The 25,196-nt window shown below is 46.3% G+C and overlaps 1 protein-coding gene across 3 annotated transcripts in view; it reads left to right on the forward strand.

Moving 5' to 3' along the window:
- The window catches only part of LOC125629277 (myosin-IIIb), a 168,081-nt gene that overhangs the window by 21,496 nt on the left and 121,389 nt on the right, over window positions 1–25,196 (forward strand). For all 3 annotated transcript variants that reach the window (XM_048834643.2, XM_048834642.2, XM_075128285.1), the window contains exons 10-14: window positions 8,640–8,756; window positions 9,373–9,473; window positions 9,820–9,906; window positions 10,150–10,215; window positions 24,371–24,484. In XM_048834643.2, the coding sequence (XP_048690600.2) occupies window positions 8,640–8,756; window positions 9,373–9,473; window positions 9,820–9,906; window positions 10,150–10,215; window positions 24,371–24,484 (485 nt within the window). The remainder of the gene's footprint in view (window positions 1–8,639; window positions 8,757–9,372; window positions 9,474–9,819; window positions 9,907–10,149; window positions 10,216–24,370; window positions 24,485–25,196) is intronic.

The raw sequence follows: 25,196 nt of genomic DNA on the forward strand, positions 1-25,196 counted from the left end.
TTCTCCCTCTCTTTCTGTTAAGTTTTAGTCCATCATGCTGTGTTTGTGTGTGGCAGACAGACATAATCAGTCAGCCCTTAAGAAGCTGGCCCCTGTTTTGTCTCTGGGATCATTAACAGATTCCCTGGGGATTGTATTCCCTCCCACCTAAACTGGTTTCCTTGGTCTGCTGGAGCTTCCAGCTGGGTCTCTGAGTGCAGTATAATTGTTATTTGCACTCATAAGTGTGTTGCACCATCACCAATGAGGAAGTAGTTAATTTTCCTCCTACTGCTAAGGAGTCCAGACACCCTGTGGAGCTTCAGAATACCCTTAGAACAGGGGTGGGCAAACTTTTTGGCCTGAGAGCCACAACTGGGTATGGAAATTGTATGGTGGGCCATGAATGCTCACAAAATTGGGATTGGGGTTCAGGACGGGGTGAGGGCTCTGGATGGGGGTGCGGGCTCTGGGGTGGGACCAGAAATGAGGAGTTCAGGGTGTGGGAGGGGGCTCCAGGCTGTGGCAGGGGGTTGGAGTATGGGGAGGGGGGCCCCCGACTGGAGCTGCAGGCTCTGGGGTGGGGCTGGGGTTGAGGGGTTTGCAGTGCAGGAGGGGACTCCGGGCTGGGACCGAGGGGTTCGGAGGGCGGGAGAGGGTCAGGGCTGGGGGTTGGGGCATGGGAGGAGATCGGGGTGCAGGCTCCAGGTGGCGCTTAACAGAAGCAGCTGCATATCCTCCCTCTGCCTCCCACACAGAGGCGCAGCCAGGTGGCTCTGTGCACTGCCTCATCCACAGGCGCCGCCCCTGCAACTCCCATTGGCCATGGTTCCCAGCCAATGGGAGCTGCAGGGTCGGTGCTTGGGGCGGGGGCTGTACGTGGAGCCCCCTGGCTGCCCCTAAACATAGGAGCCATAGGGGAGACATGCCGCTGCTTCTGGGAGCTGCGGCACACACATGTGGAGCAGCCCCCGACCTTGCTCCCTGCCTGGAGCACGGGAGCTCAAGAGTCGGATTAAATCATCTGGTAGGCCGAATGTGGCCCGTGGGACGTAGTTTGTCCACCCCTGTCTTAGAACATAGGACAGAAAAATCAGATTTTAGCTACAGATCAAAATATACAATGAATACAGGGATATGTGGTTATTGTCACAAACTCTATAAACTTATCAATTCTTTCTCGTCTTGGGAAGAGGGAGAGAAATACTATTATTGTTTTGATTAATAACAGACTATTCCATTGATAGGGAATGCAGAGGGCTTGTCCACATGACTATTTAGTGTGTGGCAAGCTGGAGTGTAAACCTACAGCACTGTAGCCTGCCATGCACCATCTGGCTGTGTGGACCCTGCTACGGAGCACTAACTAATAGTGCACTTTGACCTCCTGCTGTTTGAAACAGCAATAGCAAAAGCAGGTGAGAGGTCAAGTGGGGGGATAAGGTTGAAAAATTATACTTTGAGCCTGTGTATTCATTATTTAAATAAGGGTGTTTGATAAGTCTTTCGATTAGAATGGCACATGTGTGTCTATGGAGTTCAGACCTGACTAAATGTTTACATCTTTCAATGCACAGGCACATTCTGAATTGGGCATACTTCTATAGGGAAGTCCATAGGACATCTGCAGGTGCTAGTTAAGTTCTCATGCGTTAAAAGTTAAGCATTTGTTTGCAAAAAGAAAAGGAGTACTTGTGGCACCTTAGACACTAACCAATTTATTTGAGCGTAAGCTTTCGTGAGCTACAGCTCACTTCATCGGATACATACTGTGGAAAATACAGAAGATGTTTGTTTTTATACACACAAACCATGAAAAAATGGGTGATTATCACTACAAAAGGTTTTCTCGCCCCCACCCCACTCTACTGCTGGTAATAGCTTATGTAAAGTGATCACTCTCCTTACAATTTGTATGATAATCAAGGTGGGCCATTTCCAAAACAAATCCAGGGTTTAACAAGAACGTCTGAGGATCAGTGGGGGGGCGGGCGGTAGGAAAAAACAAGGAGAAATAGGTTACCTTGCATAATGACTTAGCCACTCCCAGTCTCTATTCAAGCATAAGTTAATGGTATCCAATTTGCAAATGAATTCCAATTCAGCAGTCTCTCGTTGGAGTCTATTTTTGAAGTTTTTTTGTTGAAGGATAGTCACTTTGAGATCAGAAATCGAGTGACCAGAGAGATTGAAGTGTTCTCCAACTGGTTTATGAATGTTATAATTCTTGACATCTTTGTGTCCATTTATTCTTTTACGTAGAGACTGTCCAGTTTGACCAACGTACATGGCAAAGGGGCATTGCTGGCACATGATGGCATATATCACATTGGTGGATGTGCAGGTGAACGAGCCTCTGATAGTGTGGCTGATGTGATTAGGCCCTGTGATGGTGTCCCCTAAATAGATATGTGGGCACAGTTGGCAACGGGCTTTGTTGTAAGGATAGGTTCCTGGGTTAGTGGTTCTGTTGTGTGGTATGTGGTTGCTGGTGAGTATTCGCTTCAGGTTGGGGGGCTGTCTGTAGGCAAGGACTGGCCTGTCTCCCAAGATTTGTGAGAGTGTTGGGTCGTCCTTCAGGATAGGTTGTAGATCCTTGATAATGCGTTGGAGGGGTTTTAGTTGGGGGCTGAAGGTGACGGCTAGTGGCGTTCTGTTATTTTCTTTGTTAGGCCTGTCCTGTAGTAGGTGACGTCTGGGAACTCTTCTGGCTCTATCAATCTGTTTCTTTACTTCTGCAGGTGGGTATTGTAGTTGTAAGAATGCTTGATGGAGATCTTGTCGGTGTTTGTCTCTGTCTGAGGGGTTGGAGCAAATGTGGTTGTATCGCAGAGCTTGGCTGTAGACAATGGATCGTGTGGTGTGGTCAGGGTGAATGCTGGAGGCATGTAGGTAGGAATAGCGGTCAGTAGGTTTCTGGTATAGGGTGGTGTTTATGTGACCATCGTTTATTAGCACTGTAGTGTCCAGGAAGTGGATCTCTTGTGTGGACTGGACCAGGCTGAGGTTGATGGTGGGATGGAAATTGTTGAAATCGTGGTGGAATTCCTCAAGGGCTTCTTTTCCATGGGTCCAGATCATAGAATCATAGAATATAAGGGTTGGAAGGGACCCCAGAAGGTCATCTAGTCCAACCCCCTGCTCGAAGCAGGACCAATTCCCAGTTAAATCATCCCAGCCAGGGCTTTGTCAAGCCTGACCTTAAAAACCTCTAAGGAAGGAGATTCTACCACCTCCCTAGAGATTCCAGTGTTTCACCACCCTCTTAGTGAAAAAGTTTTTCCTAATATCCGATCTAAACCTCCCCCACTGCAACTTGAGACCATTACTCCTCGTTCTGTCATCTGCTACCATTGAGAACAGTCTAGAGCCATCCTCTTTGGAACCCCCTTTCAGGTAGTTGAAAGCAGCTATCAAATCCCCCCTCATTCTTCTCTTCTGCAGGCTAAACAATCCCAGCTCCCTCAGCCTCTCCTCATAACTCATGTGTTCCAGACCCCTAATCATTTTTGGCACCTTAGAGACTAACCAATTTATTTGAGCATGAGCTTTCGTGACCTACAGCTCTAACACGGCTGTTACTCTGAAACCTAATCATTTTTGTTGCCCTTCGCTGGACTCTCTCCAATTTATCCACATCCTTCTTGAAGTGTGGGGCCCAAAACTAGACACAGTACTCCAGATGAGGCCTCACCAATGTCGAATAGAGGGGAACGATCACGTCCCTCGATCTGCTCGCTATGCCCCTACTTATACATCCCAAAATGCCATTGGCCTTCTTGGCAACAAGGGCACACTGCTGACTCATATCCAGCTTCTCGTCCACTGTCACCCCTAGGTCCTTTTCCGCAGAACTGCTGCCTAGCCATTCGGTCCCTAGTCTGTAGCTGTGCATTGGGTTCTTCCGTCCTAAGTGCAGGACCCTGCACTTATCCTTATTGAACCTCATCAGATTTCTTTTGGCCCAATCCTCCAATTTGTCTAGGTCCTTCTGTATCCTATCCCTCCCCTCCAACGTATCTACCACTCCTCCCAGTTTAGTATCATCTGCAAATTTGCTGAGAGTGCAATCCATACCATCCTCCAGATCATTTATGAAGATATTGAACAAAACCGGCCCCAGGACCGACCCTTGGGGCACTCCACTTGATACCGGCTGCCAACTAGACATGGAACCATTGATAACTACCCGTTGAGCCCGACAATCTAGCCAGCTTTCTACCCACCTTATAGTGCATTCTTCCAGCCCATACTTCCTTAACTTGCTGACAAAGAATACTGTGGGAGACCGTGTCAAAAGCTTTGCTAAAGTCAAGAAACAATACATCCACTGCTTTCCCTTCATCCACAGAACCAGTAATCTCATCATAAAAGGCGATTAGATTAGTCAGGCATGACTAATGATGATGAAGATGTCATCAATATAGCGCAAGTAGAGTAGGGGCGTTAGGGGACGAGAGCTGAGGAAGCGTTGTTCTAAGTCAGCCATAAAAATGTTGGCATACTGTGGGGCCATGAGGGTACCCATAGCAGTGCCGCTGATTTGAAGGTATACATTGTCCCCAAATGTAAAATAGTTATGGGTAAGGACAAAGTCACAAAGTTCAGCCACCAGGTTAGCCGTGACATTATCGGGGATAGTGTTCTTGACGGCTTGTAGTCCATCTTTGTGTGGAATGTTGGTGTAGAGGGCTTCTACATCCATAGTGGCCAGGATGGTGTTATCAGGAAAATCACTGATGGATTGTAGTTTCCTCAGGAAGTCAGTGGTGTCTCGAAGGTAGCTGGGAGGGCTGGTAGCCTAGGGCCTGAGAAGGGAGTCTACATAGCCAGACAATCCTGCTTTCAGGGTGCCAATGCCTGAAATGATGGGGCGCCCAGGATTTCCAGGTTTATGGATCTTGGGTAGTAGATAGAATATCCCAGGTCGGGGTTCCAGGGGTGTGTCTGTGGGGATTTGTTCTTGTGCTTTTTCAGGGAGTTTCTTGAGCAAATGCTGTAGTTGCTTTTGGTAACTCTCAGTTGGATCAGAGGGTAATGGCTTGTAGAAAGTGGTGTTGGAGAGCTGCCGAGCAGCCTCTTGTTCATGTTCCGATATATTCATGATGACAACAGCACCTCCTTTGTCAGCCTTTTTGATTATGATGTCAGAGTTGTTTCTGAGTCTGTGGATGGCATTGTGTTCTGCACGGCTGAGGTTGTGGGGCAAGTGATGCTGCTTTTCCACAATTTCAGCCCGTGCACGTTGGTGGAAGCACTCTATGTAGAAGTCCAGTCTGCTGTCTCGACCTTCAGGAGGAGTCCACCTAGAATCCTTCTTTTTGTAGTGTTGGTAGGGAGGTCTCTGTGGATTAGTATGTTGTTCAGAGGTGTGTTGGAAATATTCCTTGAGTCGGAGACGTCGAAAATAGGATTCTAGGTCACCACAGAACTGTATCATGTTCGTGGGGGTGGAGGGGCAGAAGGAGAGGCCCAGCAGAAGCAGCTGTCCTAAGAGTATAGTTGGATAGGTTAACAATATTGCTGGGTGGGTTGAGGGAACCATTGCTGTGGCCCCTTGTGGCATGTAGTAGTTTACAAAGTTTAGTGTCCTTTTTCTTTTGTAGAGAAGCAAAGTGTGTGTTGTAAATGGCTTGTCTAGTTTTAGTAAAGTCCAGCCACAAGGAAGTTTGTGTGGAAGGTTGGTATTTTATGAGAGTATCCATTTTTGAGAGCTCATTCTTTATCTTTCCCTGTTTGCTGTAGAGGATGTTGATCAGGTGGTTCCGCATGGCCCCACAGTATGCCAACATAAGTGATGCTGCTTTTCCACAATTTCAGCCCATGCACGTCGGTGGAAGCCCTCTATGTAGAAGTCCAGTCTGCTGTCTCGATCTTCAGGAGGAGTCCACCTAGAATCCTTCTTTTTGTAGCGTTGGTAGGGAGGTCTCTGTGGATTAGTATGTTGTTAAGAGGTGTGTTGGAAATATTCCTTGAGTCGGAGATGTCAAGACCTCCCTACCAGCACTACGAAAAGAAGGATTCTAGGTGGACTCCTCCTGAAGGTCGAGACAGCAGACTGGACTTCTACATAGAGTGCTTCCACCAACGTGCACGGGCTGAAATTGTGGAAAAGCAGCATCACTTGCCCCACAACCTCAGCCGTGCAGAACACAATGCCATCCACAGACTCAGAAACAACTCTGACCTCATAATCAAAAAGGCTGACAAAGGGGGTGCTGTTGTCATCATGAATAGGTCGGAATATGAACAAGAGGTTGCTCGGCAGCTGTCCAGCACCACTTTCTACAAGCCATTACCCTCTGATCCCACTGAGAGTTACCAAAAGCAACTACAGCATTTGCTCAAGAAACTCCCTGAAAAAGCACAAGAACAAATCCCCACAGACACACCCCTGGAACCCCGACCTGGGATATTCTATCTACTACCCAAGATCCATAAACCTGGAAATCCTGAGCGCCCCATCATTTCAGGCATTGGCTCCCTGACTGCAGGATTGTCTGGCTATGTAGACTCCCTCCTCAGGCCCTACGCTACCAGCCCTCCCAGCTACCTTCAAGACACCACTGACTTCCTGAGGAAACTACAATCCATCGGTGATCTTCCTGATAACACCATCCTGGCCACTATGGATGTAGAAGCCCTCTACACCAACATTCCACACAAAGATGGACTACAAGCCGTCAAGAACACTGTCCCCGATAATGTCAAAGCTAACCTGGTGGCTGAACTTTGTGACTTTGTCCTTACCCATAACTATTTTACATTTGGGGACAATGTATACCTTCAAATCAGCGGCACTGCTATGGGTACCCTCATGGCCCCACAGTATGCCAACATTTTTATGGCTGACTTAGAACAACGCTTTCTCAGCTCTCGTCCCCTAACGCCTCTACTCTACTTGCGCTATACTGATGACATCTTCTTCATCTGGACCCATGGAAAAGAAGCCCTTGAGGAATTTCACCATGATTTCAACAATCTCCATCCCACCATCAACCTCAGCCTGGTCCAGTCCACACAAGAAATCCACTTCCTGGACACTACAGTGCTAATAAACGATGGTCACATAAACACCACCCTATACCGGAAACCTACTGACGCTATTCCTACCTACATGCCTCCAGCTTTCACCCTGACCACATCACACGATCCATTGTCTACAGCCAAGCTCTGTGATACAACTGCATTTGCTCCAACCCCTCAGACAGAGACAAACACCTACAAGATCTCCATCAAGCATTCTTACAACTACAATACCCACCTGCGGAAGTGAAGAAACAGATTGATAGAGCCAGAAGAGTTCCCGGAAGTCACCTACTACAGGAGAGGCCTAACAAAGAAAATAACAGAACGCCACTAGCCGTCACCTTCAGCCCCCAACTAAAACCCCTCCAACGCATTATCAAGGATCTACAACCTATCCTGAAGGACGACCCAACACTCTCACAAATCTTGGGAGACAGGCCAGTCCTTGCCTACAGACAGCCCCCCAACCTGAAGCGAATACTCACCAGCAACCACATACCACACAACAGAACCACTAACCCAGGAACCTATCCTTGCAACAAAGCCCGTTGCCAACTGTGCCCACATATCTATTCAGGGGACACCATCACAGGGCCTAATCACATCAGCCACACTATCAGAGGCTCGTTCACCTGCACATCCACCAATGTGACATATGCCATCATGTGCCAGCAATGCCCCTCTGCCATGTACATTGGTCAAACTGGACAGTCTCTACGTAAAAGAATAAATGGACACAAATCAGATGTCAAGAATTCCAGTTGGAGAACACTTCAATCTCTCTGGTCACTCGATTTCTGATCTCAAAGTGACTATCCTTCAACAAAAAACTTCAAAAATAGACTCCAACGAGAGACTGCTGAATTGGAATTCATTTGCAAATTGGATACCATTAACTTATGCTTGAATAGAGACTGGGAGTGGCTAAGTCATTATGCAAGGTAACCTATTTCCCCTTGTTTTTTCCTACCGCCCGCCCCCCCACTGTTCCTCAGACGTTCTTGTTAAACCCTGGATTTGTGTTGGAAATGGCCCACCTTGATTATCATACAAATTGTAAGGAGAGTGATCACTTTACATAAGCTATTACCAGCAGGAGAGTGGGGTGGGGGGAGAGAAAACCTTTTGTAGTGATAATCACCCATTTTTTCATGGTTTGTGTGTATAAAAACAAACATCTTCTGTATTTTCCACAGTATGTATCCGATGAAGTGAGCTGTAGCTCACGAAAGCTTATGCTCAAATAAATTGGATAGTCTGTAAGGTGCCACAAGTACTCCTTATCTTTTTGTCTTCCCAAGGAATCTTAAGGGTGGGTAGGGGTCAAAATCCATCTTGTAATGGATAGCTAGTTACAGTCTCAACAGAGCTTCATAATCTACTCCAGACAGAGCATTAATCACATGTAGGGGGAGGTGCAGAGAAATAGCCCAGGCCCCACATTCCCTATTTAGCATGTGCAACGGTACCCAGTCCTCCCTCTGGAGCCATTAGTTCTTTTGGGCCCCCAGGTGGAGGAGGGTCCCACCCCAAGGACCTCTTGGTGGCCTAGGGAGAAGCTCAGAAGTTCTTCGAGGGGAAGGATCACCTGTGGCTAGGTGACCATCTTTCTTTATTGTCTGGCTGTGCAGATGCCCGGGACTCCATTGCTAAGGTGGTATATGGCCGCGTGTTTGGTTGGATTGTCCGCAAAATCAATGAACTGCTGGCTGAGAATGTGGATCCTGAGGTGGAGCTGAGGGAGATTGGTGAGTCCCAACTATTTTGCTCCTGTCAGCCCCCTGAATGCACATGCTACAGTCAAAGGGGCAAAGCACCATGGGGGTGGAGGTGTCTCTAGGACTGAATACAGGGTTGTAATTCCCAGGAGATGGTAGCCTTGGGGAAGATTATTTTCACAGTGTCTCTGGAGGACACAGTCAGAAGAGGAACCTGGCTGCACAGATGTAATTCTGGGGAAGAATGCAGTCTTTGCAATGGGGCAGAGCTTGTGCTGGGGTTTGGATTGTTGCTGGGAGTCTCACTAGAGTTCACTGGGATTTAGTTCTAGTGTTCTCTGTGAGGTGGGTCTCTGTGGGGTGGAGGGAGCTGGGGTGTAGCTGGCTGCAGGGATGGGATTGGTGTGAGGGGAATGAGACGCAGTGCAGGGGTGTCATGGCAGCCTGTGGAAGAAGCATTATGCGGGGGGGGGGAGGGTCTCACAAGGCCAAGTCTCTGAGGGGATGAGAGCTTGGTGTGAAGGCAAGGGGCTCAGGGAGGGGAGTATTTAGCTGCCAAAGTTGGGGGCTTAGTTTAAGGAGTATTCAGCCACCCCATAGGTGAGTCTACAGGGGTCTATGTTGAGGCTCATCTCCCTCCTTCTAGGGATCCTGGATATCTTTGGGTTTGAGAACTTTGTGGTGAATCGTTTTGAGCAGCTCTGCATAAACTTGGCCAATGAGCAGCTGCAGCACTTCTTCAATTATGTGAGTTCCAGGTGTGACGTTTTCTGGCCTGGCAGGGTGCTCCGCAGGGCGTTGGGAGAGCCATGGGAGGGCAGAGTGGTGACCTCTCCTTGTACGGTAGGGCCCCCATGGGGCTGGGGGAGCCCAGAGTGGTGATCCTGGAGCAGAGGCCTCCTCATGCATAGGGGTTACCATTGGATGGTGGGCCTGGCACAGAGGGATTGCTCACAGCAGTGATCTTGTCTTGGGGAGGTTTGAAGCTGTGACTCTGCCTTGCATGTAGAGTGTTGAGGGGAAGGATGCATGACTTGGCTGAAGGCTGTTGGTGCTGCTGGGAGCTCCAATTTTACTCTCTTCTGTGTCTCAGCATATTTTCCAACTGGAGCAGGCCGCATACCAGGAGGAAGGGCTGCCCTGGGAGGAAATTACATTCAACAATAACAAACCCATTTTGGTGAGTGACCTAGAGCTGGGTGTGGGAGAGACCCCTCTAGCCCTAGGCAGAGGCCCGAGGGAGGGAGGGAGGAAGTGCTGTATCCAGTGTTGGGAGGGTTAGGATCTTGGGAAAAGTTCTTTTGAAGGTGGGGGCAGAGAGTGTAGTGAGCAGATGGAGGGGAGATGGCCTCTCAGGAGAGGATGGACTGCCTTCACTCCCTGTTAGGTAAGGGGCTCATCTCTTTTCCTTCTCCTGCTGCAGGACCTGTTCCTGGCCAAGCCGCTGGGGCTGCTGTCTCTCCTGGATGAGCAGAGCACGTTCCCTCAGGTATGGCAATTGTGACTAGAGTGGTACAGGGACAAGCTGTGGATCAGAGAAGATGTTGTGGGGGTTGGTGCAACAGATGTCTGAGGAGAATCATAGAAGATTAGGGTTGGAAGAGACCTCAGGAGGTCATTTAGTCCACCCCCCTGCTCAAAGCAGGACCAACCCTGTGTTGTAATTGAAATCCAATATATTTGAAAATGTCAAAAAATATCCAAAAATATTTAGTACATTTCAGTTGGTAGTCTATTGTTTAACAGTGCGATTAAAACTGCTGTTAATCGCGATTAATTTTTTTAATTGCAATTAATTTTTTTTTAGTTAATTGCATGAGTTAACTGCCATTAATCAACAGCCCTAATAAAAAATGTACCAGGAAATTCCATATAAACACTCAAAAACCAGGAAATGGCCAACGTTAAGTTTTTCGGTATAACCTTAACATGTGTCCTGTTTGTGCATATGCATTACATTAGTCTTTAGTTATATGATCAGGTACTGTTATATATGTATGACCAGTATCTCATCCAGTAAACAAGGCAGGGTGCACTCATTCAGCAGAGGTGATAAAAAAAAATTATAAATAATTATACTTAAACATTATTTAAAAACAAGTATTTCATTTTTATAAGGAAAACCAACTCATTCTTCAAGAGCTTGATTGTACATGCATTCATAGAATCATAGAATATCAGGGTTGGAAGGGACCTCAGGAGGTCATCTAGTCCAACCCCCTGCTCAAAGCAGGACCAATCCCCAACTAAATCATCCCAGCCAGGGCTTTCTCAAGCCTAACCTTAAAAATATCTAAGGAAGGAGATTCCACCACCTCCCTAGGTAACGCATTCCAGTGTTTCACCACCCTCCTAGTGAAAAAGTTTTTCCTAATATCCAACCTAAACCTCCCCCACTGCAACTTGAGACCATTACTCCTTGTTCTGTCATCAGCTACCACTGAGAACAGTCTAGAGCCCTCCTCTTTGGAACCCCCTTTCAGGGAGTTGAAAGCAGCTGTCAAATCCCCCCTCATTCTTCTCTTCCACAGACTAAACAATCCCAGTTCCCTCAGCCTCTCCTCATAAGTCATGTGTTCCAGTCCCCTAATCATTTTTGTTGCCTTCCGCTGGACTCTTTCCAATTTTTCCACATCCTTCTTGTAGTGTGGGGCCCAGAACTGGACACAGTACTCCAGATGAGGCCTCACCAATGTCGAATAGAGGGGAACAATCACGTCCCTCGATCTGCTGGCAATGCCCCTACATATATATCCTAAAATGCCATTGGCCTTCTTGGCAACAAGGGCACACTGTTGACTCATATCCAGCTTCTCGTCCACTGTCACCCCTAGGTCCTTTTCCGCAGAACTGCTGCCGAGCCATTCGGTCCCTAGTCTGTAGCAGTGCATGGGATTCTTCCGTCCTAAGTGCAGGACTCTGCACTTGTCCTTGTTGAACCTCATCAGATTTCTTTAGGCCCAATCCTCTAATTTGTCTAGGTCCCTCTGTATCCTATCCCTACTCTCCAGCGTATCTACCTCTCCTCTCAGTTTAGTGTCATCTGCAACTTCCTGAGGGTGCAATCCACACCATCCTCCAGATCATTTATGAAGATATTGAACAAAACCGACCCTTGGGGCACTCCACTTGATACTGGCTGCCAACTAGACATGGAGCCATTGATCACTACCCGTTGAGCCTGACAATCTAGCCAACTTTCTATCCACCTTATAGTCCACATTCCACGTGCTGAGACCAGAAGCTTCTCACAAGCAGTGTCCATTGGCTTATACATGCACCTACCTAGCGTCATACTCCCTTCCGAGGATATAAAAGGTGGCACCAGCCATCTACCACTCCAATTCCTCCCCGTCCTTGGCCTGAGATGGAGTGAGCTGTATCTGTAGCCAGTTGAGATTTGGCTAATTATTTGATTTTGTGTGTATTGTTATTTATATATAAGTGTATGTGTATTTATTTATATTTAGGTAACTGTTGCCTACAGTAGAAAGTAAGTGCAAAGGGGGATCATTTTCAGGACTTAACTCCGCCACTCATCTCCCTCTTGAAGAACTGATTCCTAACATGCCCAGGTCGCCTGGATTTAAAAACTGTGTGGTCTGTCTCCGACTGCTTCTTATGAAGGAAGACCACGACACCTGCCTCTGCTCCTCGGACAGACTCTCATTACTTCTAACTGTGGTATCTGCTGCTTGTTATTGCATAGGATGATGCAATCCAGAGACCGCTGGCTTAAAATGTTTCTAATGGACAGGCCCATGAGGGTAGACTGGGACTCAGGCTTGTGGTACCTTCTGTACACCAGCTGCAGGAGTTCAAGAGTGCTCCATCAAGCTTAGTGTTGATTGGCTCCAAAGCTCCTTCTCTGAAATAGTTTTCAAAGGACAGTGGTAAGAAGCACTAGGGAAAGAGTGAGGAAGGGAGATTGAAGCATTCCCTTAAAGAGAAGAGGAATAAATCTCCTTCTAAGTCATCTTCAGAGAAGAGCCTGTCCTCCCCATCTCATGAGACTCCCTGCCATGGCATGGGCATATCCAGCGCTCATAAGAACTGCGATCCTGGCTCTGTAACATTTAAGTCAGAGGGCCTGGCACCACCAACCAGCACCAATTCTGCTGGAGAAGAGCTCCCCATAGTACAGAATCATTCCATACTGACTGAATGGATGCCGATGGGACCAACGGCCATTGTATGGAGAGATGAATGCTCTTTGATTCAGAGTGCAACTTCAAAATGGCTGATATTGGCACAGAGCATGGCACCTCTGGTACCAACGAGAGAGAGGATGACAACAAATCCTCCATCAATGGCACTGATTCCACATACAGTGCCAAGCAATTTCACTGTCTGTACAGAACCAGAATCCCCGCATCTTTAGGGGCAGCCTAAGTGGATAGCTCAGTGGTTTGAGCATTGGCCTGCTAAACCCAGGGTTGTGAGTTCAATCCTTGAGGGGGCCATTCAGGGATCTGGGGCAAAAATTGGGGATTGGTCCTGCTTTGAGCAGGGAGGTTGGACTAGATGACCTCCTGAGGTCCCTTCCAACCCTGATATTCTAAGATTCTATGAACCAAGACTTGAGTCAGCACAGGCTACCATGTGGTTTCCTTCACCAGTACTGTCTATGAGTCAAGCTAGATCACACTCCTCTCCGGTATTGATGGCACTGTCATTTGATTCAGAGGACTCATACCCATCTTCTGAATCCATTTCCAGTGGGACTGTCACCAGAATACCTGCAGAAACCTCGCTCACAAGAAGTGAGCCCAGATAGTGTCTAAGCTGTTGTGAGCATTGCTACTTTCTCTCACTTAGGAACTGTCAAACACAGGGTATGTCACAGAGTGACTGGCCCTTTTATGAGGAAGCAGGGTCCAGTGCATCTGGACCAAAGGCTTAAGGAGGCTTCTGAGCCCCATAAACAGGGAGACACATGCAGGTGGTTGTTGGTGGATTCCTGTAGATGCTGCAGGGAGTGAGATGGCTCCTGCAGGGCCTTGAATCAACCTGTGGAGAACGCCAAACTCCAGGCAAGAGGCATTTGGGAAGAAGACAGGCCCTTAGGGAGGAGGGGCTGGGACCAGCTGAAACTGGGATAAAGACTACTTAAGTTTGAGTTTTACACAATGTAAGGAGAGTTGTCACTTTGGATAAGCTATTACCAGCAGGAGAGTGAGTTTGTGTGTGGGGGTGGGGGGTGAGAGAACCTGGATTTGTGTTGGAAATGGCCCACCTTGATTATCATACACATTGTAAGGAGAGTGGTCACTTTAGATAAGCTATTACCAGCAGGAGGGTGGGGTGGGAGGAGGTATTTTTTCATGCTTTGTGTGTATATAAGATCTTCTACACTTTCCACAGTATGCATCTGATGAAGTGAGCTGTAGCTCACGAAAGCTTATGCTCAAATAAATTGGTTAGTCTCTAAGGTGCCACAAGTTCTCCTTTTCTTTTGAAAGACTTTATGCAGGACTTAATAAATTGGACTCCATAAGGACATTAAGTGACTAGATCTCTTCAGGAGATAATTGTATTGATCACTGAGCTTCATTTAGGATTCTAAATTAGCAAGCACTCCTGACAAAATATGACTTTACAAAAACAACGTGGAGTCCGGTGGCAACTTGAAGACTAATGGATTTATTTGGGCATAAGCTTTCGTGGGTAAAAATCTCCACTTCCTCAGATGCATGGAGTGAAAATTACAGATACAGGCATAGTCATACTGGCACATGAAGAGAAGGGAGTTACCTTACAAGGGGACAACCAGGGCTGACAAGGCCAATTCAGTCAGGGGGGATGTGGTCCACTCTCAATAACTGATGAGGAGGTGTCAATACCAAGAGAGGGAAAATTGCTTTTGTAGTGAGCCAGCCACTCCCAGTCCCTGGTCAAGTCCAAATTAATGGTGTTAAGTTTGAAAATGAATCGTAGCTCAGCAGTTTCTCTTTGAAGTCTGTTTCTGAAGTTTTGTTGTTGAAGGATGGCTACTTTTAAATCTGTTGTTGAATGTCCAGGGAGATTGAAGTGTTCTCCAACTGGCTTTTGTATGTTACCATTCCTGATGTCTGATTTGTGTCCATTTATTCTGTTACATAGTTACTGTTCAGTTTGGCCAGTGTACTTTGCAGAGGGGCATTGCTGGCACATGATGGCATATATCACATTAGTAGATGTGCAGGTGAATGAGCCCCTGATGGTGTGGCTGATGTGGTTGGGTCCTATGATGGTGTCACTAGAGTAGATATGGGGACAGAGTAGGGAATGGGGTTTGCTACAGGGATTGGTTCCTGGGTTAATGTTTCTGTGGTGTGGTGTGTAGTTGCTGGTGAGTATTTGCTTCAGGTTGGGGGGCTGTCCATAAGCAAGGACTGGCCTGCCTCCCAGGGTCTGTGAGAGTGAGGGATCGTTTTCCAGGATAAGTTGTAGATTATTGATGATGTGCTGGAGAGGTTTTAGCTGGGGGCTGTACGTGATGGCCAGTGGTGTTCTGTTGTTTTCCTTGTTGGGCCTGTCCTGTAGTAGGTGACTTCTGGGTATCCGTCTCACTCTGTCAATCTGTTTCCTCACTTCCCCAGGTGGGTATTGTAGTTTTAAGAATGCTTGATAAAGATCCTGTAGGTGTTTGTCTCTGTCTGAGGGACTGGAGCAAATGCGGTTGTATCTTAGGGCTTGACTGTAGACAATGGATTGTGTGATGTGTCCTGGATGGAAGCTGGAGGCATGTAGGTAAGTATAGCGGTCAGAAGGTTTACAGTATAGGGTGGTGTTTATGTGACCATCACTTATTTGCACTGTAGTGTCCAGGAAGTGGATTTCTTGTGTGGACTGGTCCAGGCTGAGGTTCTCCACTGGTAAGGTAATTCCCTTCTCTTCATGTGCCAATATATCTGTGCCTGTATCTGTAATTTTCACTCCACTCTGAAGAAGTGGGGTTTTTTACCCACAAAAGCTTATGCCCAAATAAATCTGTTAGTCTGTAAGGTGCCACTGGACTCCTCGTTTTTGTGGGTACAGACTAACATGGCTACCCCTGTGATAGTTAGTGAATTTACAGGACATATTCCCCCAGGACTGCAGACAACAGTTTTAGTCTGTAATTGACAAAGGACAGTTGCAGGCTAGGTCATCATTCCAAACAGCTCTGCATGGGGCAGGCACCGCCTCTTGCTTTCTGGCAACTGCTGTTGCCATGAAATGGTCATCATGGCTCCATTCATTGGGTTTTCTGAAAAGTGCAGGCAATGGTTGAAGTTCTACCATTTGAAAGCCACCTGTTCAGTGAGCGGACAGATGAGTCACTGTACACGCTTAACGGCTCTAGAACCACACTTTGTTCCCTCAACATAAATAATCTGGCACCAAAGAGGAAATATACTAGGGCTCAATCCTGCCACAGGCAAAAACCCACCCCTCTGTCATCCTTTTATCATTAGCATGCAGATGATGTGACAAAGGGTGCAAAAGCAAAAACCAAATGCACCATTGTCATTTTCATCCCAGTCAGCACCATCATCAAAGCAAACATTTTGACAGTTCTGTTGTATTAATTTCAAAGATCAAAAGCGTTCAAGGTGATTTCACTGTCTAACATGAAAACAGTGATACAAAGAAGTCCAGGTTTTTTTCCTACATAGACCTTACTTTACTCGATTTCTTGGCAAACACCCAAAACATTGATTCTAAAGCTGAAAGTTTTAATCAAACACAAGAAAGAACAAGGAATTAAAACAAGCATTTATATTGTAACTGAAATTCAGCAAAACAAACTTAATCAAAACCTTTAAAGTCTCTCTTCTTTTGGAGGAAAAATATCAGTCTCTTATTTTCAAAATAACCTTTCTTTGAAAAGGAAAGGGTTAATTTTACTTTCAGTCCTGGTGTGCAAAGGGTAGTTAAGTCTTCTGTTTCCAACAGACAGGCTGACACAAGGTGGAGGAGAGAGAGGATAGAAAAGGTGGGGGGGAAATGATTTTTCTTGGTGTTCTTGGCACACTGGGTCTGGTCAGTCATGAATGGATGCTTTGGCTGGCAGATCAACCACAGCACCTGTTGCTTGGACCCTGGTTCACTTTCTGGTCAGGGATATTATCTGTTTGGGTCTCTTCTCCATGGGCAGGGCTATGGTCATCTCATGTCTCTATGCTGATGCAATGCAGTTGATTTCAGGATCTGATGAAAAGCAGAGAGAAAGATATAGGTTAAGAGAAAGTAACACAACAGGGAAGGGAGGCAAAAAAAATCTTAAGTGTTTCTGTGATGCTGGCAATTAGGTATCCCAACATATGGGCAGAGGACTGGATGTTCTGATGATTTTCAGCACTCTCAGGTGAGAATAAAGTTCCTTAAACAAGAGCAAGGCTAGCCAGCCTTCCTCTTGGAAGAAAGTCTCTCTTTTAGTCTAGTCTGCTTCTATCTTGGGGTTAGGGAAAACGAGTCAAGACAAGATGAGCTGGGGAGGAGGTGACCAGCCCTCTGTGGAGAAAGAAGTGGTTCGGGACTATTTAGAAAAGCTGGACGAGCACAAGTCCATGGGGCCGGATCCACTGCATCCGAGAGTGCTAAAGGAGTTGGCGGATGTGATTGCAGAGCCATTGGCTATTATCTTTGAAAACTCATGGCGATTGGGGGAAGTCCCGGACGACTGGAAAAAGGCTAATGTAGTGCCCATCTTTAAAAAAGGGAAGAAGGAGGATCCTGGGAACTACAGGCCAGTCAGCCTCACCTCAGTCCCTGGAAAAATCATGGAGCAGGTCCTCAAGGAATCAATTCTAAAGCACTTAGAGGAGAGGAAAGTAATCAGGAACAGTCAGCATGGATTCACCAAGGGCAAGTCATGCCTGACTAATGTAATTGCCTCCTATGATGAGATAACTGGCTCTGTGGATGAGGGGAAAGCAGTGGACGTGTTGTTCCTTGACTTTAGCAAAGCTTTTGACACGGTCTCCCACAGTATTCTTGCCAGCAAGTTAAAGAAGTATGGACTGGATGGATGCACTACAAGGTGGGTGGAAAGTTGGCTAGATTGTCGGGCTCAACGGGTAGTGATCAGTGGCTCCATGTCTAGTTGGCAGCCGGTATCAAGTGGAGTGCCCCAAGGGTCAGTCCTGGGGCCGGTGTTGTTCAATATCTTCATTAATGATCTGGAGGATGGTGTGGATTGCACCCTCAGCAAGTTTGCAAATGACACTAAACTGGGAGGAGAGGTAGATACGCTGGAGGGTAGGAATAGGATACAGAGGGCCTTAGACAAATTAGAGGATTGGGCCAAAAGAAATCTGATGGGGTTCAACAAGGACAAGTGCAGAGTCCTGCACTTAGGACGGCAGAACCCAATGCACCGCTACAGACTAGGGACCGAATGGCTCGGCAGCAGTTTGGCGGAAAAGGACCTAGGGGTTACAGTGGACGAGAAGCTGGATATGAGTCAACAGTGTGCCCTTGTTGCCAAGAAGACCAATGGCATTTTGGGATGTATATGTAGGGCCATTGCCAGCATATCGGGGGACGTGATCGTTCCCCTCTATTCAACATTGGTGAGGCCTCATCTGGAGTACTGTGTCCAGTTTTGGGCCCCACACTACAAGAAGGATGTGGAAAAATTGGAAAGAGTCCAGTGGAGGGCAACAAAAATGATTAGGGGTCTGGAACACATGACTTATGAGGAGAGGCTGAGGGAACTGGGATTGTTTAGTCTGCAGAAGAGAAGAATGAGGGGGGATTTGATAGCTGCTTTCAACTCCCTGAAAGGGGGTTCCAAAGAGGATGGCTCTAGGCTGTTCTCAGTGGTAGCTGATGACAGAACAAGGAGTAATGGTCTCAAGTTGCAGTGGGGGAGGTTTAGGCTGGATATCAGGAAAAACTTTTTCACTAGGAGGGTGGTGAAACACTGGAATGCGTTACCTAGGGAGGTGGTGGAATCTCCTTCTTTAGATATTTTTAAGGTTAGGCTTGAGAGAGCCCTGGCTGGGATGATTTAGTTGGGGATTGGTCCTGCTTTGAGCAGGGGGTTGGACTAGATGACCTCCTGAGGTCCCTTCCAACCCTGATATTCTATGATACAAGGTGAGACGGGAGATGAGAGAGATGATTCCGATTTTTTTTCAGTCTCTTTTTAAGAAACCCTAACAGGGGAACAGTGGACAGTACAGTTCATTCCGCTCGTTAATTTGTTCACTAGTTAGGCCTAATATCAGTCACACCAATTCTGGTCTATTAGCTTCTGGTTCCATTTCTTCTGTTTCTACCAAGCATAATTTCAACAGTTCTTGGATTATATCAGCATGGCCTTTGAATCATATCATTTTCTGATTGAACTAATCCAGCTTCTTTGTCTGGGTCTCTTGCACTTGTTTTCAATATTGGTTTATTGAAAAAAGAAAAGGAGTACTTGTGGCACCTTAGAGACTAACCAATTTATTTGAGCATGAGCTTTCGTTCCAATGAAGTGAGCTGTAGCTCACGAAAGCTCATGCTCAAATAAATTGGTTAGTCTCTAAGGTGCCACAAGTCCTCCTTTTCTTTTTGCGAATACAGACTAACACGGCTGTTACTCTGAAACTGGTTTATTGAAAATAACTCAACCTATTTTTCACGTAGGCAATTTCCAAGTTGGCAAAAAATACAGGTTATTGTAACATTTTATGAACTTTCACTCACTTCTTACATTTGATCTTACGATAAGGGAACATTTTGTAGGTCAGACAGTCACAACAGGACCCTTGAGACCTGCAGACCAATTAATCCATCAAATCCAACATTCCTTTCTGGTCTTTCTACCTCCATTTGGAGGTTGCCTCACCCGAAGTGGGAATCCATAACAATGGACAAATTGGTGTTGGAAATAATCTCTTCAGGATCCCCTATGCAATTTTGTTCTATCCCTATCCTCCACCGAGCTACCCTATCCTTTTTCAGGAACCCTTCTCACAAGAGGATGCTCACTGAAGAGGTGGAATCCCTCCTCCAACTAGGAGCCAAAGAACCAGTACATCCTCAGCACATAGGGAAGGGTTTCTACTAAAAGATATTTCCTCATCCCCAAAAAGAAAGGTGGATGGAGGCCTTTTCTGCACCTCACACTACTGAACACTTACATTAGATGTCTGAGATTATAGTCACTTTATCCCCGGTAATCCAATCTCTGGATTAAGACTATTGGGTAACAGCACTCAACCTCAAGGACACTTTTATTTTCATTTACACATTCACTTGGAATACAGAATGTTCCTGCGGTTCATCAATATGAACCACTGCCAATAGAGTGCTCCCATTCAGCCTTTTCATAGAATCATAGAATATCAGGGATGGAAGGGACCTCAGGAGGTCATCTAGTCCAACCCCCTGCTCAAAGCAGGACCAATCCCCAACTAAATCATCCCAGCCAGGGCTTTCTCAAGCCTGACCTTAAAAACCTCTAAGGAAGGAGGTTCCACCACCTCCCTAGGTAACTCATTCCAGTGTTTCACCACCCTCCTAGTAAAAAAGCTTTTCCTAATATCCAACCTAAACCTCCCCCACTGCAACTTGAGACCATTACTCCTTGTTCTGTCATCAGCTACCACTGAGAACAGCCTAGAGCCATCCTCTTTGGAACCCCCTTTCAGGGAGTTGAAAGCAGCTATCAAATCCCCCCTCATTCTTCTCTTCTGAAGACTAAACATCCCCAGTTCCCTCAGCCTCTCCTCATAAGTCATGTGTTCCAGTCCCCTAATCATTTTTGTTGCCTTCCGCTGGACTCTTTCCAATTTTTCCACATCCTTCTTGTAGTGTGGGGCCCAAAACTGGACACAGTACTCCAGATGAGGCCTCACCAATGTCGAATAGAGGGGAACGATCACGTCCCTAGATCTGCTGGCAAAGGCCCTACTTATACATCCCAAAATGCCATTGGCCTTCTTGGCAACAAGGGCACACTGTTGACTCCTACCCAGCTTCTCGTCCACTGTAACCCCTAGGTCCTTTTCCGCCAAACTGCTGCCGAGCCATTCGGTCCCTAGTCTGTAGCGGTGCATGGGATTCTTCCGTCCTAAGTGCAGCACTCTGCACTTGTCCTTGTTGAACCTCATCAGATTTCTTTTGGCCCAATCCTCCAATTTGTTAGGTCCCTCTGTATCCTATCTCCACCCTCCAGCGTATCTACCACTCCTCCCAGTTTAGTGTCATTTGCAAACTTGCTGAGGGTGCAATCCACACCATCCTCCAGATCATTTATGAAGATATTGAACAAAACCGACCCTTGGGGCACTCCACTTGATACCGGCTGCCAACTAGACATGGAGCCATTGATCACTACCCATTGAGCCCGACAATCTAGCCAGCTTTCTATCCACCTTATAGTCCATTCATCCAGCCCATACTTCTTTAACTTGCTGGCAAGAATACTGTGGGAGACTGTGTCAAAAGCTTTGCTAAAGTCAAGGAACAACACGTCCACTGCTTTCCCTTCGTCCACAGAGCCAGTTATCTCATCATAGAAGGCAATTAGATTAGTCTAGGGAGGTGGTGGAATCTCCTTCCTTAGAAGTTTTTTAAGGTCAGGCTTGACAAAGCCCTGGCTGGGATGATTTAATTGGGTATGGGTCCTGCTTTTGAGCAGGGGGTTGGACTAGATGACCTCCTGACGTCCCTTCCAACCCTGATATTCTATGATTCTAGTCAGGCATGACTTGCCCTTGGTGAATCCATGCTGACTGTTCCTGATCACTTTCCTCTCCTCTAAGTGCTTCAGAATTGATTCCTTGAGGACCTGCTCCATGATTTTTCCAGGGACTGAGGTGAGGCTGACTGGCCTGTAGTTCCCAGGATCCTCCTTCTTCCCTTTTTTAAAGATGGGCACTACATTAGCCTTTTTCCAGTCATCTGGGACCTCCCCCGATCACCATGAGTTTTCAAAGATAATGGCCAATGGCTCTGCAATCACATCCACCAACTCCTTTAGCACTCTCGGATGCAGCGGATCCGGCCCCATGGACTTGTGCTCATCCAGCTTTTCTAAATAGTCCCGAACCACTTCTTTCTCCACAGAGGGCTGGTCACCTCCTTTTGATTGCAACAAGAGTATTTACAAAGGTTCTGGCTGTAGTGGCAACCCATCTACAACGTCAAGGTGTATCAATATTTCCTTACTTTGACTGGTTAATCAAAAGTTGAACATAACAGTTAGTGCAAGAGTCCACGTGCACCCTGAGGCTCTTATTCCAACATCTCAGCCTAAACACAGAAAAGGCCACTTTAACCCTATGGACTTTAGAATTATTGTGGCAAGATTGGAGCTCACCACAGAGTGAACATACTGTCTTCTCGAGAGATTCCAAATTACACACAGCTTGATCTATCACCTGCAGCAACCCCTCAGACATGTGCAATTTTGCCTTGTTTGCTTGGGACACATGGCATCATTCACACATGTAACCCTGTTTGTGAGACTCATCTACATTGCATTCAGGCATGGCTCAAGCAGGCGTACGCACCAGGCCAACACAGTCTAGACATGTTGATCATGGTACGTTGGTGAAATCTCCACTCACTGAACTGGTGGAAGGAGAGACAGAACATTTGTATGGGAATCCTATTAACCCCCTTCTTTTCCAGTAAAAAAAAAAGTGACATTTCTGTTGGGATGAGAAGCCCATATAAAGGGCCGTGTAGCTCAGGGCACTTTGTCCCCATTGAGACACATTATCAACATGCTAGAGCTGAAAGTTGTGTATGAATCATGAAAACGCTGCTTGCTTCTGATCTAGAATCAGCACATGCAGATTGTCAGACAATATGAAAGCTGTCTGCTATATCAACAAGTTGGGCAAAGCAAGATCCTCTCACTTGAGCACAGAAGTGACAACCTCTGGAACTGGCTCATTCACCATCACCTCGCACTGTCTGCGGTTCACGTACGGGGGAACAAACCATGTTAGCTGACAGGCTTAGCAGGCATTTTTCTGGGGACCATGAGTGGGAACTACAAGACCAGGTGACACAGAATATATTCTTTCATTGGGGTCTTCTGTTCAGGGATCTGTCTCCATCAAGCGAAAACAGGGATTGTCAGAGATACTGTTCCAGGGATGCTTGAGGCCCAAATTCAACCAGAGATGCCTTCCTGCTTAAATGATTGGATCATCTGATATACACATTTCTTCCAATTCCCCAGCTGCTGAAAGTGCTGGTAAAGGTCAGGCAAGGCAAGGCAAAAGTCATCCTGGTGATACCAATATGGTCAAGGCAATTCTGGTTCCCTGTGTTACTCCAACTGTCCACTCATTCTCACCTCTGCATCCCATTGTCAGCTGACCTACTTACTCGGGACAGAAGCATGCCGTCCCAGCCCAGCATTTCTGTACCTATCAGTAGAGCTGGGACTTGAGAGATAGTGGAGAATGTCAAAAAATATCAGTGTAGATGCTAAGCGTACAAAGTGAACAAACCAGACGCAAAGAAATATCATTTTCACGGATAATCCTATAGCATCTTGCCTGATACTTGAAGTAACAGCAAGTGAAACATTTCCTTACCGAAGAGTGATACATTTTTATGCTGATTTCCATTTACTTTTGGCATTATTCGATTACATTCCCCAAATCTTTGAAGCTAGCTCCCTGTGAAGTCATGTTGGCTGCTGCTGCTCTTTGCATTTTTTCCCCAAAGGAATTACACCCTGAGCACTTTAAGGAGTTTTAGTATTCTCCAGCTGACCTGGTAGATTTTTATCCTTCCTCACAATGTACCAAGCCTATTAGATTTTTTTATTTTATTTTATTTATTTATTTTTTAATTCCCCCAAATTTGCTTTAGGTTTTGATCATACAGATAGCCCACTTGATTTCAATGGGACCACTCGTGTGTAAAGTTAAATATGTGTATAAGTGTTTGCAGAATCAAATATGTGTATAAGTGTCTTTGCCTCTTTCGTTATGCCATTTAGAGTTCAAAGATCTGTAAGTCAGAGAGGAACATTAGACCATAGAATCATAGAAGATTAGGGTTGGAAGAGACCTCAGGAGGTCATCTAGTCCAACCCCACGCTCAAAGCAGAACCAACCCCAACAAAATCAACCCAGGAGTCAAGCCAGGCCCTAAAAACCTCTAAGAATGAAGATTCCACCATTCATATAGTTTCACTTTGGAATATTGTAGCTGTACCTGGGATATGGCATCATCTCTGTGCAACACATAATAGACAAACTGAAAGGACCTGCTGCATAACACAGGCCACAGAATTTCACCCAGTAACTCCTTCACTGAGCCCAGTAACCTGTGACTGAGATTGTGTGAATCTCTTCCTAAAAGATCCATTAAATCTTGATTTAAAGACTTCAATTGACGGAGAATCCGACACATCTCTTTGTTCAAATGTGGGTGGATGCCAATCTGGGAAGCTAGTGGGTGGATTTACAGTATGGGCATTTGCAGAAAGGCTAAGTAGCTGTTGGTAGAGGGAGTTGCTGCATAGACAAGAATTCTCTTCATCACTGTCTCAGCTTTTAGGGTGGCTTTTATTGTATTTGTATTGTATTGAAATGTGTTTCTAGTCAGTTGTAGATCCCTGCCCAGTGTCTTGGTGGGAATGGAGATGCTGTATAAATAATTACTATTAATTTCTCATTTTGTGGGATTTTACTATGAAATCTCTTGTGTTGCAGGCGACTGATAAAACCTTTGTGGATAAACTGAACAGCACCTTCAAGGGGAACTCACACTTCCAGCCATGTAGGGGCCGTGTGCTAGGGTTCAGCATCATTCACTATGCAGGGAAGGTAAGTACTTTTTAGGGTACAAAATGGCACTCTGTCTCATGTGGGTGAAAGAGATGGTGTGTGATCCAGGGCCCATGGGGGTATGGGTGGGAGAGATGTGCTCCTGGGGGGCCACTTCTTAAGTGAGGTTGGGCTCTCTAGAAGGTATCCTATTTAACATAGTTATCAATGACCTGGAAGAAAACATAAAATTATTGCTGATAAAGTCTTCAGATGAACCAAAAATTGGGGGCGTAGTAATTAACGAAGAGGACAGGTCACTGATTCAGGGTGATCTCAGTCTCTTGGTAAACTGGGGGCAGGTAAACAGTATGAGTTTTAATATAGCTAAATATAAATGTATACATCTAGGAAGAAAGAATGTAGGCCATACTTAGCCCTTGTCTACACTACAAAGTTTTGTCGGCAAAAGTTATGCCACTTTAAAACCGCTGTTGCGTGTCCACACTAGCTCCTGATGTCAGGAGAGTGCATCCTTGCTAACAGCTCTTGCATTGACACAAAGAGCAATGCACCTGTAGCTATCCCACTGTGCAATTGCCTGCAGGGTGCTTTGGGAACGGTTTGCAATGCCTCATGGGACAGGTACGGCATCACATGATGCAGGTTCTTCTTCGAGTGGTGTCCCTGTGGGTGCTCCACTCTAGATGTCAGTGCATCCCTGTGCTGGAGATTTTTCGCAGCAGTACTCAGTCGGGAGAAGGGCGTGCAC

The sequence above is a fragment of the Caretta caretta genome, chromosome 5 (assembly GCF_965140235.1).
Source record: "Caretta caretta isolate rCarCar2 chromosome 5, rCarCar1.hap1, whole genome shotgun sequence".
Taxonomy (NCBI): domain Eukaryota; kingdom Metazoa; phylum Chordata; order Testudines; family Cheloniidae; genus Caretta; species Caretta caretta.